This window comes from Antennarius striatus, chromosome 2 (assembly GCF_040054535.1).
Source record: "Antennarius striatus isolate MH-2024 chromosome 2, ASM4005453v1, whole genome shotgun sequence".
Lineage (NCBI taxonomy): Eukaryota > Metazoa > Chordata > Actinopteri > Lophiiformes > Antennariidae > Antennarius > Antennarius striatus.
This window is the reverse complement of record NC_090777.1, coordinates 12,624,760-12,645,026: the sequence shown is the minus strand read 5'-3', so window position 1 is coordinate 12,645,026 and position 20,267 is coordinate 12,624,760. Positions and strand designations below refer to the sequence as shown.

General features: G+C 41.1%; 1 protein-coding gene across 3 annotated transcripts in view; it reads right to left on the bottom strand.

Annotated features, from left to right (window-relative positions):
* Positions 1 to 327: 327 nt before the first annotated feature.
* Positions 328 to 20,267, bottom strand: part of mib2 (MIB E3 ubiquitin protein ligase 2) — a 41,262-nt gene continuing 21,322 nt past the window's right edge. For all 3 annotated transcript variants that reach the window (XM_068330366.1, XM_068330375.1, XM_068330357.1), the window contains exons 4-19: positions 17,649 to 17,755; positions 16,137 to 16,331; positions 15,875 to 16,017; positions 15,430 to 15,537; positions 15,193 to 15,297; positions 13,925 to 14,087; positions 13,154 to 13,287; positions 12,542 to 12,690; positions 11,848 to 12,004; positions 10,428 to 10,582; positions 6,675 to 6,801; positions 6,286 to 6,546; positions 4,142 to 4,320; positions 3,861 to 4,054; positions 3,482 to 3,547; positions 328 to 3,123 (exon numbers count right to left, since the gene is read on the bottom strand). In XM_068330366.1, the coding sequence (XP_068186467.1) occupies positions 2,882 to 3,123; positions 3,482 to 3,547; positions 3,861 to 4,054; positions 4,142 to 4,320; positions 6,286 to 6,546; positions 6,675 to 6,801; positions 10,428 to 10,582; positions 11,848 to 12,004; positions 12,542 to 12,690; positions 13,154 to 13,287; positions 13,925 to 14,087; positions 15,193 to 15,297; positions 15,430 to 15,537; positions 15,875 to 16,017; positions 16,137 to 16,331; positions 17,649 to 17,755 (2,485 nt within the window). In that variant the 3' untranslated portion in view covers positions 328 to 2,881. The remainder of the gene's footprint in view (positions 3,124 to 3,481; positions 3,548 to 3,860; positions 4,055 to 4,141; positions 4,321 to 6,285; positions 6,547 to 6,674; positions 6,802 to 10,427; positions 10,583 to 11,847; positions 12,005 to 12,541; positions 12,691 to 13,153; positions 13,288 to 13,924; positions 14,088 to 15,192; positions 15,298 to 15,429; positions 15,538 to 15,874; positions 16,018 to 16,136; positions 16,332 to 17,648; positions 17,756 to 20,267) is intronic.

Below are 20,267 nucleotides of genomic sequence, written 5' to 3'. Positions count from 1 at the left end.
TCTAAATCATCTGCTCCCTTGACGACAAGACTTATCATATTTCACATTTGCTTTAAAGATGAAGCCTTTCTTAGCTCAGTTGTATAAAGATGTCTAAACTCCTCATGCAGAGGCTGACACTGGGTTAGAGTACGGCTAAAAGTTACCCAGCATCGTCAGCATGGTTTCAACTGTTTACAGCAGTTCTGCACTGAAGCCTGAGACATTCAGCTGTCATCAGAGACTTGATTTTTCAAAATAAGTGACATTTTTAATATACTTCAGCGGTAAGACAAATTGTAAATTTCACTTCAGAAAATTCTTGAATAATAGCCCATCCACAAAAAGTCCTTAGAAAACAGTTCCATATTTATTGCAAAATATTTTTGTACAGAATACAACTGAAAAAACATCAACAGAGGAATGGACAGTAAGGCCAACATGAGAACTGTACAAACACCAACAGTAACATTTGTTGATTTAATAGTGTTTTATACATAAATTGCTTTCCAGCCCTAAAAGCTTCCTCCTTTAGAGGGATCTAAACATCTTCCCAATTTCTCTGCATATTATTGCCTTTATCTGTAGACCCATCATTTTAGAACACCAAAGGACAATCTTTAAAGTATTGAAATGTCTCCAAGTCTCTTGACTAATGTCTCACAAAATATATATATTACATATATATACTTGTAAAAAGCTCCAAACAGTATGGGACTGATATCAAAGTGAGTGTTGCGTCACTTGTCCTTCAAGACACAAGGAGGTTCAGAGCATGACAGCTAACGTTAGGAGGCTAACACCATTCGCTCGACTTCTAACACCAGTAACTAAGTGTGCTGACGTAATACCTCTGTTTTTAAACTAATATAAAGTTTGCTTTTAGTTTGCTTCACACTGCTGAAATAATTAAACCCTAGTTGGAACATGGAGGGCCGAGCGCCTAGATAGATTTGGGCGTGCATGCCCATGCACATCCTCATGCGATTTGGCACACAGTTTATTCTTCAAAGTAAACCTTGGGGTAGACACACTTCAGTCTCCCCAGAACCTTCCCTAACGTCTTTTTCTTCAAAAAGAAAAAGGCAGAGAGAGACAGGACACATGTTCCCCCCAGACATTCATATGTACATCTTAAACATTGGTTCTCCCAAACTTTGGGTTCTAATGAAGACAAAAACCCCTGTCTATTGAAGTTTATTAAAGAACATAAAAATTAAACATTAAAATAGACAAGATTTTTTTCTCATAAGCCCTTCAAGAAAAAGCACTAAAACATTACTGAGGATGAAGATGGTGTACAATCTAGAACTCCAGCGGAGAAAAAAGGGTTTTCTTCTGTCATGACTTGACATGGAGGGTAAACATGGAACGAGACGTGCAACACGACAACGTCACGTTCTGGTTTTCTGCATCCTACATGTGGTGGATAAATATCTAAACAAAAAACAGAGAGACTCCTCCTTTTAAATGTGACCCATGGTCTGTTGGACCACCGGTCAGATGAAGGTCTGTGACGTCCAAACGGAGATAATTATGCGATGCTTTATGACTTAATAGAAAGCATCAGTTTTGTTGCAGAAACTTGTGCAAACATTCATTTCACTAGCAGGAACAACATTCATTCATATCCAAATAGGGGTCACAGGTCACACAGAAGCCTATCCCAGCTGACTACTGGCACGAGGCGAGGTACACCCTGGACATTTTGCCAGTTTATCGTGAGGCCACCCTGAAAGATATACCCACTCACATGCACACTCACACCTATGAACAATTTGGATGACCAATTCACCGACATTGCACGTTTCTGGAGGGGGGAAGAACCCGGTGGGAACCCACACAGACACGGGAGAACAGCCGAACTCTGCACAGAAAGGCCCCCAGGTGGAATCGAACCAAGGATCTTCCTGCTTTGAGACAACAGTGCTTCCCACCATGCTGCCAAGGTTCCTTTTTTTTTTTTTTTAATGACGTGGTCAGAGTCACTGTGACCCTCCACTAAATCAAATCTGTGATGGTGGGTGTGGGTGGGGAGCTCTTCAACTATTTATGGATATCACAAGTGTGATCAATGGTTTGATACCCTGAGTAGAGGACATAGGCTTAGGGTGTATTTCAGTAGAAACAAAACCATTGTTGTCAAGCAAACAACAACTGAAAACAGGACATTACTACGTAATAACACCTTTCACACACAATAAAAATTTGTACTTATTGATACATTAAAAAAACACAAATGTAACCAGAGAGAAATAAAACAACAGCAACTATTCACTCATGACAACACAGTCATTTTTCATGTTACAATATGCATATACTCATGCATATATAGTGTGTATTTCCCCTTGCATACAGGAGAGTGGTTGGGGATATATAAAGAGCCTTCAGTTATATCAGCTCTCTCGGCGGAGACTAACACTGATTAATAGAGTATGAGAGCAAACAATTTACAGGATGGGCAGAGGGGCGAGAGGACGGGGGACTGATTCTGCACAGCCATGTAAACAGATGAAGCAAGACAGCCAGAGAGGATGATGGGTAACAGACATCCACTTAAAGTAGCAAAGACAGGACTCATTGCAGAAGGTCGAGGTTAGACAAGAGTGAGAAAAAAGACATAGGCGGCGCTTTTTATCCAGGATACCCAATCAGAGTTTGGCAGCACCACCTAACAACTTGGCTGTTTTGCAACAAGCTTGGCAGAACATTAGTTCTGATGCTGGACGGTCAAGTTAAAGTTATGGATGTATTCCTGCTTGAGAGACACTAGTGAAATTTCAAAATGTAACAAACAGTGAACTCTCAGCGACACAACACAGCTCCCTATTGGCTGAGTGAATATTGATCACTAGACGGGACGTCCTCTTTGGGTTGTTAAGAGCTGAGGGGACAGAGGGGCTCAGACGAATAATTGGATCCGCTCGCGGATGGTCTGTCTGCAGATGGGACACGTCTTCAGCGCTGCGCTGCAGTCGATGCAGGATGCGTGTCCGCACTGAAACACCAGCTTGATGTGGTTGTCGATGCAGATGGGGCAGGTGATCCGTTCTTCCATCTGGCGGTAGCGAGACTGCAGCTGCTCCAGCAGGTTGTGTTGCTCTGAGTTCTCCGTGCCGGGGCTGCAGTCCACTTCTGTTTGGTCTGCAGAGGGTCGGGGCATCAACATGAATGATGTCAGAGCAATGAAGGACGTAATATTTTAGCAGTCTCCTTCCACGGCAAATATGACTTAATAAAGATTTCATTATGACTCTGAAGTCATGAGTACAGAGGACTGATAGAGAGCTTCATCACAAGACACAGTAAAATCAGCTGAAGCTCTTTATCAGCAAAACTAGTGTAAACGTTCACTGAGGGGAACAACAGCAATGCCCGGTCAGTGAAGTATAGCTGTAACCTCTTCACTGATGTATGGATGAATGTTGATGCATGTACACAACTAAAACAACAAGATGTACCTAGGACCTTTTTAATATTCCCGAGGGGCTCTTCTTCTTACCTTGTCTAATTTTCTTGGTGATTGTGACTTGGCATTTGATGCATTTCTTCATTCGATGGGCACACTCTGTTTGGACAAGGACAACTACTGAGATTCTTCAAAGACATAATTGGACTAGTCATTCATAGACTCTGTTAACATTATTGAAATTCTCATGAAACCTTTTTTTAGATATAACTATTACAAATACTAAACATGGAGCTGCTATGACGTAGAGCGTATGTCGCAGAAACGCACTGATGTACGCTGAAGCACATTGACCCGAGTTTATATGGTATTAATGTAAATATACAACTTACATATAACTATGTTTTTTGTATTCCCACTTTTATTTAGGACATGATTTTATCTTTGATGCACCCCACCAGGCCCCACCCACCTTCACAGGCCACACTGTGTTGGCAGGGACAGAAGAGAACCAGCAGCGCCAGCTCAGAGCAGATGAGGCATTCACTGGGTCCTGGCGGCATGGGAAGAACCAGGTTGGTCATTGTGTTGGGAGTAGTGTGGACCCGCCGTAAGCTGGCGCTGCTCAGGCCTTGTCCACACGTGATGGCCTGCAGACGCTGCATCCTGACAGACAACACACACAAAAACAACATGCTGCGTTTTTCCACAGTGATTCCCACACACATTTCTGTGGCCGCCGCCTTTCCTTACCTGTGTTTCTCTGCGAAGCTCTTGATGAGCTGCAGCATGGCGCTGTCTGCCACCAGGTCCAGAGGACTCTTGCCCTTGTGGTTGGCATAGTTAATGTCAGCCCCTTCCTGTGCTAGAAAACAAGCGATGGCTGCACCCACACTCAGCTCTGTATTCCCTAGAAGACCTGACATGTTCAGCTATGGATGAAAACGACAGGGTCGGAAAGAGAAGATGAGAAAAACAGAAAGAGGGACAAGAAGACAGAGTTAAAACACAATATGTTTACACAATACTTCATCTTGTGTAGGAGTTGAGAATACTTTGAAAACTTTGTCAAGGACACAGATGATTTTGAAGTAAAGCCAGCACAATCTCCTTAAGGCTAATATAACATTTTAATTTAATAGGACCGGAAGAACTCCACTAATAACTTAATGATGACAGCGGCCAAAATGGCCCTGATGCACATCAAGGCATCTTCAAGTAAGAGTGTGTGTGTGCGTGCGTGTGTGCGTTGTGTTTGTGTGTGTGTGTGTTTGTGTGTGCACTTGGCACGTGTTCAGAATGTTGAGTGGAGCTGCAGTGTTTGCAGTCATGTGGACTAGAAAGGACGTTGATGATCTGCACAATAACATGAACACCCAGAGATGAAACTAACTCAGCACCACCGGTTCATCGCTAAAAAGGGACAAACACACAGACGAGGAGGTAAACACAGCAAATGGTTTGTCAGCAGAAGACACAGAAAATTAAACTGTTCTTGAAAATGTATAATTGAAGAAACCACTCGTAAGATACACACTTTTAGGTGTGAAGCTTGTGGAACTCTTTGTTGGAACCATAAATCATAACGCTTATTGATTTCAAATACTCAATAAAATTGACCAAATATCAAAGCCATGTCTGGTGTGCGTAGGAGATGGGTACATGAACCTTTGTGGAAAAATATTGGACATTTTTAAGTTACGCCATGGAAATCTCATCTGAGACCAAATCCATTCACAGAATGAGCCTACAGTTCACTTGTAACTATGGAAACTGAAAACATAAAAATAACAAAAATCTATAAATAGCAGAAGGCACCACTTTGGTAACTGGTTGCTATGCACATGCAGGTTTATATTAATGGTGGGGATGATTATCCCAGAGTCCTGGGACTGATGGAGTGTAGTCCTGTTCACATAATGGCGCTGTGCTTACATTGTGCTGCTAAATTTATCTCACAAATCCTAACTGGAGCCCCCCAGTGTACACTGCCTCACTAAGTGTGCTCTCCTCTCTTACGCCATCAGTCTCTCACCAGCACCTTAACTTAAAGAAGAGACTTTTTTTTTTTAAAAAAACAATCTTAAATGTTTAGAATTCCACCCAAATCACAAATGTCATAACAACAAACGGTAGAGCTGTACCTTCACACGTCACTTCAAGGCATTCCTCTCTGTTAAGCTTTCTACATGACTTGTTTACACAGCAAACATCCTCTCTCCTCGAGTTGACCCTGTCCTTTGGGTCATCCTGACTGACGTCCTTTACCTCCTTATTGACACCTCTATCCCATTCATTTACCTAGAAAGGCCAACTAACTACTTATCCTAGATTAACCCCAGATTACACACAAACACCTGAACTTTTCTTTCACTGTTTTTGTTTACCATACCTCCCTGCATCAATATTAAGTCTGTTTTTATCCTTTAAGTCTTATTTACTCCACTATGAGTCTCTTTACCTTCTTAAGACTGCATTAATCCTTTTCTCCCCATCCAGCCATTGGAGTCTGTTTACATGTCCTTCAGCCTATATTTCTCTTCTTTGAATGTTTCAATTGAAGCTCCTTCAGCCCTCTTTTAACCACAGATTGTCACTTCAGTAATCACATAATCAGTCTCTTTCAATCGAGCTGATAGTTCTTCCTTTGTTCTCATCTTTTGTTTTCTCTCTTCATGTGATTCAGTTCCAAAAATACCCAAAACTAAACAGAAACCACTTCATCCCTAGAAATGCTCATTGAACAAACAGAGTGAATGCTGTTATTTGTATGTCAGACAGTCATATCATCATATTGTCTAAGTTCCCTGATGAAAGAAAAACAAAAAAAAGGAACAAGGGTAAAATCAAAGCCAACAAAATTCCATTTTTCCTGTCGCTTCCCCAGCAGCTCTCACCCGGCTGTAAAGCGATGTGAAGGAGCATCCTTCGCTGCTCTCCTCAGTGCTGCTGGTGGCCACGGTGGGGGTGAGCATGGCGTTGGCCAGCTGCGGGCGGAGGAGTGCCACGTGCATGGCCGTGTCACCGTCCTCGTCCTCCATGTTGACGTCGGCGCCCTCAGCCACCAGGAGCTGCATCAGCTCGGTGTGGCCCTGGGTCACCGCCAGCTGCAGTGGGGTCTGGTTCCGGTTGTTGCGGATGTTGATGTCGCAGCGTCCCTGTTGCAGAGGAAACAAACATTTTCTCACCTTAATATCAAGCGTTTACTTGTGAACTCTGTGCTGTAACTTCTTCAGTCTCAATCAGTGTAAATCTAAAGAAGCTGTTGGAGTGATTTCTAGCTCACCTCCTTGATGAGGATCTCGGCGACATCGCTGTGGTTGTTGAGGGATGCCAGATGCAGCGCGGAGAAGCCATCCTCCTTCTTAACGTCCACCAGCTGCCGCGCTCGTGCTAGGATCTTCTCTGTGGCCCTGACACCAGGACAAACCACACCAAACCGGATTAGAACACAACCGTCAGAGCTGTTTGAGGAGAGGCTGCGCTGGTGAGTCTTCCTCTATTCTGTAGTTTGTGATGTGCAGCCTCAGTGAGCACCAAGGACGTTAGTGTACAACCATGAGGGTTTGGTGTGACAACCTTAAAATCCGGCTGTGCGTTTGCAGATGATTTTGTCATGGACCACATAGTTGTCACTGTTGTTGTTGTTTTATTAAGGATAAAATGTGGTGTGGCGATTCAGTGCTGGAGGTCATTGGTTGCTGCAGCACACGTGTGTATGATGATTGAGAGAAATGCGTGTGATTTCTGTTTTCCACTCGTCTTGTGGGCCCCCTGGTCAGTTCATGAGCTCCTCCTCATCATGCCTCTGCCCTTAGCTTCATTATCATTTCTCCTGTATGTTCATGAATATCCAGACTTGGGCTGATGTTTCAGGGCAGGTTTATACAAATCGGCATTCACACACTTCAGCTGGAGGAGAAAGCTGCTGATGACTTTTCTTCAGAATTAAGTCCTGATGTGTGTATTTTTGGAGTTTTAGATTCAATTTTAAGTTTGAGAAAAGCAGCCAATGATTCGTAATTATTTTACTGCAACAATGCCAAAAGTAATGGGAAAAAAGATTTTAAATCATGTGAGAGAGAGCATGAGTTGAAATCAAATGTGTGAAACAGTTTAAATTGTTCTCCAGAAAGACAGGGGCAAACATGAAGAGGAGTGTTTGGAGGGAATGGAAAAAAGCTGTTGAGCAACTGAAGGGAAAAAGCAGAAGCGAAGAGAGGAAGATGTTTTAATGAGGTAAGATTGCTGAAAGGAGAGAACATATACAGCAAAGCATTTTTTTTTCCCTTTTTCAATAAACTGACAAAGCATTCTGTGCATCCATTTGCCTTTGCTTTTCTTTCCCAGGACTGTTTGTGAACTTAGCCTCTACCCTCCTTTTTCCATTTCCTCTTGATAAATACTCTTATAAACAAACTATCCTCATCTTTCTGTCACAGAAAATCAGTGGGCTGCAGCAGCTCACTGAGCTCTGTAGAAGATGAGAAGGAAAATGTTTTATGGATGTTGTTTAGGTTCAAACCTGAAGGCACTAAAGAAACCGCCGACTGAACAGACTGAAGATCCCTGGCAGAGCTGAACGGTGTTTGAGAGTAGCAAATTAAAAAATTTTGCTACCAAAGCACATCTTAACGAAGATCCACAACTATAAACTCCAATGTGAATTTACATGGCAGTGATTAATCTCATCCTAAAAACAGTGATTAAAACTGTGAAATCGACCCTGAACTTAATCCTGAATTTAATTAAAGCTGCATGTTATAATGTGCATTCAAGCCAAAACAAACACGTTTGGACTGTGTCACTGCAGTGACAATCTGCTGCTGATATATGAATGAACTGGTGGACCAAGCTAATCCTGGACACTATAAATCCCTCGTCTCTATTCCTGGATAGCGGCTGATGTCAGGCTACACAAACACGGGGGAGTGTAGGCTCTATCCCAGTCCTGCACATACGACACTTGCCAGAACAGATTAGAAATATTATTGAATAACCACCTATTATTGATTCAGTTCATTCTGTCTCCTCTCCCCTCCCTGTTATTTTCTCCATACTGTATTGCCCTTATGTTCATGGCTATCCTGACATCATCAGAATTTTACAGGTGCAGTATATGAGCTGGAAAGTCTCACTGAAGAGAAGGTGGAAGATCAGGATGAAACATTTCAAAGCTGAGACAAATTAATTGAATTATGTCAATCTATTTAACCACAAAAAGAGCATCAGTCAATTTGGAAACTATTGAGGCACAAATTAATGACAAGCTAGTCAAAGACAGTCTTAACTTCAGGGAGCAAATTTATGGTGAAGCTAATGTTTTTTCTTTTGAACCATCTTTCCTTTGTGGCAACGATTTAAAAAACAGCCAGGGACAATTTTCCATGTACATGGTTTTGTTGTAATTTGGGAAAGCGAAAATTCACATGAGGTCGTAAAAGTCCCGCATCTGTGAAGCAAGATTTTCGGCAGCCTTGGTGCATTGTGAAAAATGTCAACTCTAAAATGTAACTCTGACCTGTGAGCAAAGATTGTAGCATCTTAGTCAAAAGACAGCCTTCCTCTGATTTGTTAAAGACCTGAACAAATAGCAAATATCAGATTGACTGGAAAGAATTTAAGTGTCAAAAACCTGTTTTTAAAAGGATCCATTCTTTCCAGGTGCACCGCTCTCTATATTTCTGGTCTATCTGTGAGTGGGAGCTGCTGTGATGTAACACTGGCATTATGGAACAAAAATAAAAGTTGTGTTTGAGGGATGAAGCCTTATTATTGTGAGAATATTCAGTCTTGTCCTTTTCCTCTGTCTGCCTGGTCAAAGGCCTTCAACACTCAAACACCTCTAATGTCAAAAGCCCAAAACGAACACAGCTCACAGTCAGTCCAGAAGCACATCACATAATGTGGCCGAGCCAATGTGTCACTTCCTTGGTCTAACGGGAAATACAATACATAAAATTGTTTGGGAAGAATTGAGTAAAAAATCTTTGATATCTTTGTTTCCATAATTAATTGTACCCGTGCCGTCAGGGGGTACAATGACTCTCTCAGGAGGAGCAGGGGGGAGGTGGCGAGGTCAGCACACGTTTGAATGGAGGGGAGATGTCAGCCTGTGCTGCAGTGTAGTGGGGCCAAGGTGTTGTGATGTTTTGATATCAGAGTGACGCCTTATATTTTTGACCATTGTGAGATAGATATTAGACAGATATTAGATGTTGTGATATTAGATAGTTGTGATAGTTGTGATATTAGATAGTGACGCCTTACATTGTAAGAAGGGTGTACCTTATCCACCATATGTGGGCCTCCTGCTAAGTTTCACTTGCACTTTTTTTTAATGTTATTTTATTTTAATACTATTTATATTTTAGTGATAATTTAGTATATGTCCTGTTAATGCTTCATGTGTCTGTTAGTGTATGTCTTGTGTTATGTCCTTTGATGTCAGTTTCTTTTTTTTATCCAGTATTTATTCATTGTGTAATGCCTGAGCAGTGGATATGTGCAATTTCCTCCGGGATTAATAAAGTATCTATCTATCTATCTATCTATTAAAAAACAAAATATCCCTGCCACCCTGTAAATACACTCCACGCTGTTACAACACTAAACTGGACTAATTAGTTAGGAAAAATGTTAGAAGGAAAATTAACATGTGGGGCAAAATGGTGTAAAAAATTAGTGTCATTGCATTGATACAGCCGGGCAGCCTGCTGTGAAGGAGCTGTGTGTGAGACGAGCTCCGGTCATATCAGGTAGTGTTGAGAGTTTACAATTATTCCCATGATCAATTAATTCTCCACTACTATAAGCCACATGTGGAATGTTTTTCATGATCACGTCAATGTGAAAACCAGCAGGGCTTAATATAACAGCTGTTACACATCATCGCTATAAGTTGAACATCCACTAGTCCTGCCAACAACAACCACAATTAAGACTTCTCTTGAAAGTTTCTCAAAGACGTGAGGCATCTCAATCCATGCCCAGACTTAAAATCTACTCTCATAAAGTTTGGGAAGCAATCTCTACTCACAGTTTGTTTCCTTTGAGAGCGGCGTGGTGCAGAAGGTTGAAGCCTCTGTGGTTCAACTGGGTGAAGTCAATGTTGGGCACCAAGACCAGAATCTCGATGATACTGCGAAAATCTTTAGCGATTGCATCATGGAGCGGTGTGTCCCCATACGAATCCTGAAACACAGAATATATAGTGGCTCCCCATCAGTGAGGCCAACGCACAAACTGGGGCTAAAGCAGTGCTGCACGCTTTTTCCTTTTCCTGAGATGTGACACAACAACTTTAGACCATTTTAACAATTTGTAGAGAATGCAATTTTTTTTCCACAAACATTAAAAACACCTTTTAGTTACCGTATCGTTCACAATTGTACAATACTGGTACAATAATTAGGGTATACAAATTTTATATTGTGATATTCTGACTTGTTGATATAATGACATCATATGTTTCCTGTACTATGCAATCTGTATCAAGAACAGGGCACATGCAATATTGTAATGTGCAATATGTGTGTTTGATGAGAATAAATAGTTATTACACTTGTGTAAAATTCTATTTTTAAAATGATTATCAATAATATTATATATCGTTAGCGCCAGAATTCCCTGATATTATTTTGGGACCGTATCACACACCCGTACAATAATACATTTATTATACATATGGAATATAATAAAAATGATTCAGTCTGTATCAGACATGATTTCCTTTCATACCGTATTTTTAAATCTTCAAATGTGGACCATGTAAGTAAATGATGGCTCTATATTAGTGATGTTATAGATGATAGATGAGTCTTTTTACATTGTCTGTGGCACAAACAAGAAGAAACTCCAGGCTGCTGCTTCATGTTTTTGTTTGAGCAGCCACTCTTCTCAAGCAGAAAACATAAGCAGTTAGTGAATACCAGGCCTGGTTTGAGGCATATTAGACAGTCTAAAAAATGCCTTAAAAGAGAGACTAAATCGTTTTAATAACAGCTTGAATGAAGAAAGTTACAGACCAATGTTATTGAAGTTTGAAGCTCTGAGTTTATATAAAATGTCTTAAAATTGGTCCATTCACTCATCAATCACATTGACCAAAATAGAGAGGTGCTTTAAGAGGGTTTAAAAAACCATTTACTTTAAAAATATTTGATACTAAGAAGGAAATGATTATTGTTATATAAATTAAAGGATGTATCAGTGACAAGTGTATAAGTAGCTGGATGAACTGATTGAACTCTGTCCTATCTCTGCTTTATCACCCCAAAAAACTTTATTCTCTTATCAGAAGTGATACAATTGTCAACAAATGTCAGATTAGTTTATGATGAGAAAACCAGCAGTTCTCTGAAAACCAGACCAATATCTGTTGTAAAGTAATGCGAGCGGACAAATGGAGGGTGACATATAGGAATCAAAGAACTGTGTGAAGTAACATTCATTCTCACCTGGAGGTTGACGTCAGCTGAGTGTTCGGTTAGCACACGCACCATGTCAGTGAAGCCCTTGTTGACAGCGATGTGCAGTGCCGTGCACATGGAGTTGTTGAGCAGGTTGACATTTGCTCCCTTACTCAACAGCAGCCGCGCAATCTCTGCCTGATTCCTACAGTCAAAGGCATCGATAAGAGAAAAAGAAACGTGCAAACACTATTTCGTTATTTCTGTTAAGTGGCTCAACCTGTAAAAAGCAAAGGTTTCAACTGAGTTAATTCAAAACAGTCTAAGCCCTCAAATGCTTATTTTTAGAACCTCCTGGGAGCAACACAAATCTCAAGGGTTACACATAACATAAATATCTTTTATAAACCCTGCCCTGTTGTTAGTATAGTAAACAACTGCTGCAGGCTACCAGTAAAACAAAGTTATTTTCAATAAATAAGAATTCCAGAAGAGACGCTGACTTCCGGAGAGTGTAGCAATTTGGAGACAAGATAAGATGTAGCCGCCTGATTAAGCGTCACTTCTGTGAATAGATTATCACATTACAAGGAAAGAGGAGCAGGACAGAACTCAATGTGCACCCGTTAGCCATCACGTTATTCTAAAGCCACAAAGAGCTGGGGTGTATCCTGCTGTGGGTTCAGTGAGTGTGTGTTTACTATCTTTGTTCTATGTGCGCAGAAAAACTGTGCGTTCTCACCCAAAGGCAGTATAATGCAATGCCGTATCTCCGTCTTCATCTTTGACCTCAATGGAGCCGTTGGCCTGCAGCAAAGCCTTCACCACCTCCATGTGGCCTTGGTGGGCAGCGACCTGCAGCGCAGTCTTACCCTGGTTCTTAATGTCCACCTGCCAGGAACACAAATGTTGTTAAGGTTTCAACGCCTGGATACAAACAGAACTCAGCGCAGAGTGGCTGGAAATAATCTGAGCATGAATGACAATCACGTTCATCACACACATGATCCATAATCCTGATCAGTTGATGAGTCGTCACTGAGTGGACATGTGACCAGGGACATTATGAATAAGAGTTCATATTTAATATAAGGTTGTAACAGGTAATAAAAAAACCCCACAGTAAATGAATAATATCTAGTATAAGATAAAATTATATGCAACGTAAATTAGTAGATTAACTGTTTGGCGATTTATATTATTATATTGACACACTGCAGTCTAAACTGACTGATTAAAAACAGTAAATATTCAACATCTCATGACATGAAAAAGACTAAAGGTGTCTACTGTGTCATGGAAAAGCATCTAGAAAACAGAAAAATGCTGCAAATCCAAACAGTGCTGCACTCACCTTGTCAGGATACTTCTGCACTAACTCCCGCACTTTGTTGGCACTGCCGTGAGCCGCTTCGATTACTATCCGACTGGGATTGTCCAGCTCCGTGGACTGAGACAGCAGCTTCTCCAACACTGAGATAACGGTACCTTAGAAGAGATATAATCAAATGGAGAAAGGAGTGGCGAGGGAGAAGAATAGGGTTGTGAAGGGGGGACAGACAAGAAGGACAAAATGATTAATTTAGCTACCTCAGTCCAAGATATGATTAGACAGGTTTGTTGTAAAACTTTCCAGAAAGTCACAACTGCTTCACACTGGTTAAAACTTTGTTTCATGGGCTGAACTCCATACAAAACCACAGGAATGAGTCAAAATGTACCTCCATGCAGTTAGAATCTGAGCACACACATTCAGAAAACATACAAACACGCATGATTCTGTCATCAACGTGCTGTCAGCTGTGGTGAGCACATGCACAAAATCATTTTTGGTCATGATTATGAAACAGGTGAGAAGTTATGAAATGACAAATGTCTGCCAAAGCTGTCAACAGGCAGTACTGTGATATTCTATTGTCAATCAGCATGAACACTGCTAGGAAAAAAGACAGGGAGGGAAAGTGTCTGCGGCCGTAAATGCCACAGCTGAAGGTTGTGTGTTAAAGCAAGCACGGCAGAGACAGATCTGGAATGAGGGCAGGGAGAGATGAATGAACGCAGGCAGGAGACAACGCTGGAGCTGGAGTGTCAGAGATGAAGCCCCTCGTCCCAGCAGAGGCCTTACTTCCAGATTCGTTGGGATTCTCTGCCGTCATGAGGTTGGCATCCATCTCCGTGGGCTGAGCCGAGAGGCATGCTGGGTTAAACGTCCACGTCTGGCCTCCGAATGCCACACGTAGGTCACCATCAGCATATACTTTCAACACCTTTCCAACCTGGCCAAGAACCTGGGGGAAAAAAACGTGCAAGGTAGACGAGGCATGGATGAGTGAGAAAAGGCATTTTTACAAGGGCAAAAACAAAGAAGTTTTAAAGAATGGAAAAACTAATCAACCACAAACCATTTGTGGTATTTATAGGAATAGTTTCCGTACCTCCTTATTTTGAGGTAAATAATGAGGCCACATTTAACGAGAAGGACCTAAACTTGATTACTTCCTGATGTATACGCATTCTTCCGAGTAGGACACCATTAGAGACATTTCTGCTAAATAAAGTCTTTCCACTCTAGCGAGTGACGCAGTGAACAGCATGCACAGAGACAGAGAGTACCTAAACGTAACGCGATCAAGAGCTGAGACAAAGTCATTCTTTCAAAGTTACAATTAACTGTTAAGTCCTTGGTGTGAAATTGCAAGTCACACAAACATACAGTTCATATTTGAGATACAAGCCGTCGCTCTATACATACTATGAGCACTGCTTCGAGACACCACCGCTACTTGGCGGATAGATACAACATCTATCCGCCAACATCTAACATCAACTGAGATTGGATCTCATTCTTTCCCACATGTACAATTCAACATTAGCTGAGACTGGATCTCATTGTCTTCTATGGAGTAAAGTCGTACACATGTGTGCTCATTACTTAGCATATTCTTTTATACTTTATAATTGTTTATGTCACTAATACATAATTAATTATGCACAGGCAAAGTATGCATGTCTATTGGTTGACAACAAATATGTTTTTGTTTTACAATTTTGTTGGGTTTTGGACTTTTTTACAAGGCTGGAACGGGATAATATGATTTTAGTTATTTGAAACTGGAAAAATTTGTTTGAGATACGAGTTGCTTGACTTAAGAGTTCAGTCAGAGAAAATCCACTGGCATTCAAAATTTTGTCCTCCTTGTAAGAAATTTTTAGTCGTTCAATTCAAATCAAAGATGTAACCTAAGAATCTGCAAATGTGGAAAAGCCCTTGTGGCATTAGTTTTGAGATTCATGCCACAAGTCCATCCTCTACTCATATATGGCCATAAAGTAAATGTAAAAATAGCCTCAGAAGTATGAACATGTTAGTGATATCAGGCTAAATGAGCATACAGGAGCCATGCTGTCTGTCCACTCTCCATGGCCGGCCTGCAGTCTCTTCACACTCTCCATGTCCTCCAACACTCTGACTCGCTCGCCAACCCCAAATGTGTTCACCTAGCGGACATGAAGACAAATTGTATCTGAATAAGACATTTGATTAAAGTCATTAAAATTATTCTGACAATTCAACCAAACTGAAGACTTAAAGTGAGATCAAGCAGAAAAAAACTCATCTGAAAGCCGTACCTTGGTGAGGGCCCCTGGATGGAAGGTCCAGCGGATGTTATTGCTGTACTGGACTCTGACGTCCCCTCGGTCTGTGATTCTATGAACAGTCCCAATCCGGCAAATATACTGCAAACAAAAATAGGCTGTTTCACCTGTGGTCTCCCTCTGCGTGTCTGTGACCTTAATTTTCCCCTAAGCAGCTGTGATATGAGAGCTGGCTTCTGTGTTTTCTCTCGGTCTGTTGCACCCCAATGTCCATGTGAACCACTTACATAAATATTCTGTATAACATGCTTCAAGAGATGTGTGTGAGTGCATGGTTGTACAAAACACATGAACAATGTGCAAAGTATAAGAGTTTGTTGTGCTCACCTTTTACTTATTCATTGAACAAACAATACACAGAGTTAAGTAAAGGAGTCTGTTGTTTCAATGTTTGGATTTTGTCAATTGTCTTCAGTACCTCTGCCATTTTTGGGTTCCATCCTCCGTGGCCCTCTTGCATCTGTCGGAGGATGTCCACCTCCAAGAGACATTTCACTTTGTCGCCTTGCTGGAAGGAGTGGCCATCAGCACTCTCCTGGCACTGCAGCTCCGCATGCTCTCCTGGATGAAAGAATTTCAGGATTAACAATGAACAATAAAATACACATGAGACATTAATGGGTTTGAGGAGAAGAAAGTCATGCTATGAAAAGTTCTGAAAAGGACTCTGTCTTTCTTACCTAGTTTTGGGAGGTGGTCTTTGTAATAGAAGCCTCCTTGTCCATCGGACACATATTTAAGGTCTACCTTGCCCTTGTGTCCCATTCGGTAGACATTAGTGGTGCCGTTAGACCAGGTGACACTGGCCACGCTTCGGCCAGACTCTGTGTCCCAGCCGCGAATGTCCACTACCTTCCCAACCTTACCCTCCCCTCCTATACAAACATCAATTCACACAAACACACAAACACAGGTATGCAATAAAATAATGCATCAGACGTACACGAAAGAGGGGAGAGACAGTGGCAATGAAACAATAGTCAGGTCCTCAAACATTGTCATTCCATTAATACATGTGAACAGGACTGCTCATGACACTGTGCATTGTAAACTTTGACAAATACAACGTAAATGTGGAATATGTGGGATGGCAGACATGGATTTGTGAGAAACATTTTCCATGTGAGGGCAAAAGTTCTAAGTAATTCATTTCATTTTCTAGAAGCAGGTCACGCATTCATGGTTTTGCCTTAGATCAAACAAATGAAACACAAGTCCCCACCTCCATTCAGCACAAAAGCCACATTGCTAGTGTGCATGCTGTGACACGAGATAGTTTCAGATCACTGTGGAAGCTTCATGATGTAAGGAAGTCTCCATTGGCCATTAAAGTCATCCAACAGCCTCACTGCATAACCACACCAACTAAACCACTGACCCATAACACTACATGGTGGGCTGGAGGTTCCTGAGTGCGCTCCGAGCATCCTATATACATTTACACCATTTAAGCCTGATGAGTGACCAAACCCCAGGGTGTTGATTTCAAAGACAACACAAGGACATTTTGACTCATTCGCTCTAGCCCAGAAAAGCAAGTACAGCTATTCTCAGAAACAATGATGACCCCAGACCAGGAAGCGTGGAAAAACATTATTATTCCCTCTTTTCCCAAAGGGAAGAACCAAACGCTTTAACTTAGTTTACTGATGAGAAAGACAGCTTTCAGATTCTCTTTAAGCCACATTCACCACCAACCAGTGTGAGCCATTGTTATACATCAGTTAATCTGGACTCATATTTGTCCCAACATATCAAGCTTTACACATTCATGGAAGACACAAAAACATAATCCACACATAACACAATCATCTTCTATACCTGCAAATAAAATATACTCTTTCAAAGTACAAGTTTGAGGTAACACAACAACACATGGGTGGAAAAAGAAGGACAAACACAGACATTACTGAACAAGGACTTTGCAGAGACAAACAGGTACATCTGTGGGACAAAGATGACTCACTGGCTATTTAAGTGGATGCAGACACACACCAACAAGACACTTCACAGGTTAATGAGACATGAGCTAAAAATGCTATAATGGGCTGTGGGCAGTGAAACAAGTTGAAGACCACTCCATACTGAAGAGGGTAGGGGGCTGCTGAGCTGACAGCAGCAACAAGTTAATGGTTAGACACAAGAGCACTCCCCCCACCAGCCCCCACAACACAACACACAACCCCACTCACCGTCCTGGTTGCCCCAGTCCCAATCAGGTCCACGAACCACCTTAACCCCCTGGAAGATTCCTTTGAGGATGATTCGTGGGAGGTTCTGCCTCGATGCCAAGCTCACTCTGTGATGAGAAGACACAACTGAGTAAAGACCTGTAGAAACCAGCTGAGACACCGTCGCTACGGTTCATTTACTACGTTAACCAAGTACAGTAGGATATTATTAGAGTTCTGGTAATTCTTGTTAATTTCAAATCTGAGGAAATTATCTTAATTTATTTAATACAACAAAGAAAATATTCAAGATTCCCAAGCTCTTCCCACTTCAGTTATGGTCCGAGATAAAAAAAATACAAAACTGGTCATGAGCATGGATGCCAATTTTCAGAGATCACTACAAGCTTGCAAGAAACAAATCAATATAAAACTTCCTTAAGAGCCAGTGGAAGTATGACACATGAGCTGCACAGACATTTGGTCTCTAAATTATCAATATATTAAAAAAAAAAATACTGCTTTCACTCAAAACCTCCAGGGTGGACAAAGGTCCAAAACCAAAAAAACAGAACCGAACAGATTTATCATGTGGAACTTTGATGAGGACTGTAAATTCATGAAACATAACACAGGACACATGAGAATATTTGTCTATCCAAGGATGTATTTGTTACCAGATAAAAAGAGTAATGAGAGATGACTGAAAGGCGCTCATTGGATTAAAATTTGATTGAGTTTCTATTCAAATATCTGAACCAAGATGTGAAAACCCACAAAACTTTCCAACGGGTTGAAAGCTGGATTAAACTACACCTACAGGGCTTACCTTATAGTAAAGATTTGATCAGATCTTGGTGCAAAGGAGCTGCCTATTCCCATACTTGTCGGCAAGCTCCAACCGCAGCTTACATTTAAAACCAACAGCTTTTTGGAAGGCAGGAAAACCGGGAAAAATAATATCTAGTATGTTCAAAATTAAAAAACCCTTGAAAGACCTGTCCTCCTCACGATGCTCCCACATGCCTCTCAACATGGACTTTTACTTAAGGTCACTTCCTCTCTAGTCATTTTCCAAATTATTCGTCTGATACTGAAGGAAGCAGCAGGGTGTTTACCTTCTCCAGCTAAGGCTCAAAGTGTGGGGCAGAGCTTGGACAGGTCTGCTCTGTGAACAGTCTGAGCCTAATCCCTGAACAGCAGAGCTATCAGAAAGCAGGCCACCTCAGGGCAACACAGAGAGCGTGTCAGCACTCGCATGTATAAGTGTCTGCACTTACAGGTTTATAACGGAAAAACCGGACGAATGGGCCTATTTAATTATTGTTCTGCATGTGTTGCTGTTTTATGATGTTTTACAAAATCTAGGTTGTAAATTGTAGGCCTGTGATAAGACTAAAACAAGAATGGTTATAATACCGGAATTTGGAATTAAGGATGGGTGGACAAAGAATATGTATATATTGTGTTCCATTATCCTGACTGAATAAAGCAGATTAAGGAGTTGAAGGAGTGAAAGAAAATTTACACAGAGAAGTGCTGTTTACAACAGGAGCGTTAAAACAGTAAGATTAAATACTATTCCTGAAAACCAAATGGTTTTAACAGTAAAGAGGATATAAACTGGCAGATGAAGAAATTACACGACCTCAGTGTTGTTGACATGACATTTCTAAGTATATCAACTCTGAGAAAGACAACAACTCCTTCAAGGGATCAAGATTTCTAATCCTGGTAGACCAAATGTCACTGCTCTGAGATGGAATGAGGACAGAGGCCTGCTCCTACTGACATAATGGCTGGATCAACAGTCAGCCTCTGCTAGCACCTGCTAATTCACAGAGTGCAGCAGAATCACAGGACAGGACGCGATGAGGCCTGCTGTGGGAGAGCTGCTGCTGTACCGGTGCTCGTAGGAGCCAAAAAGGACAAGAGTCACATTGTAGTAGTCCTTTCTTATATTCTGCCCACTGAACAAAACATCCCAGTACACACATAATGCGTGTCATGTGTGTCATAATAATTATTATTTAGTATTTTACTATTATTATCATTATTAATTATTTTATTGTTTACTGTTATTGCTGTTATTGTTATAATTATATATATATAATCAGTATATAATTTAAGGTTAAAGGAAACACCATTTAAGTGCTTTTAAAAGTTCGATCAATGCATGACTTTTTACTAGTAATGATTAATGTTCTCAATATTGACCAAATCATGATCATATAATTATATGATTATGATCATAACCAAACACCCCAAGAACAGACTATGTGTGAACAGACAAACTTTTTGACAGCATTTGTTTGTATATCATCAAGTCCATCGACAGCACCTTTGGTTACATTTTTTCCACCAAAGCACTGAAACCCTTTCTTCTAAAGTTTCCTGAGTGAAATTGCAGACAAAAACAGATTATTTATTTGCATACATGTCAAGAAAGGAGCGGAGAAATCCCAGTCAGCAAACTACAACCTAATTTTTGTAATTAAAGGCATTTCCAGGTGGAGGGAAAAGGCAGTGGAAAGGTTCTGGTCAGTAGGGTTTGTTTTGGTGTGTCGCAGACGTGAGTGTGAACAGTGAAGCTTTATGTGCAAAGGAAGGATTAGGCATTTAGTTGACCCAACAGGTGTG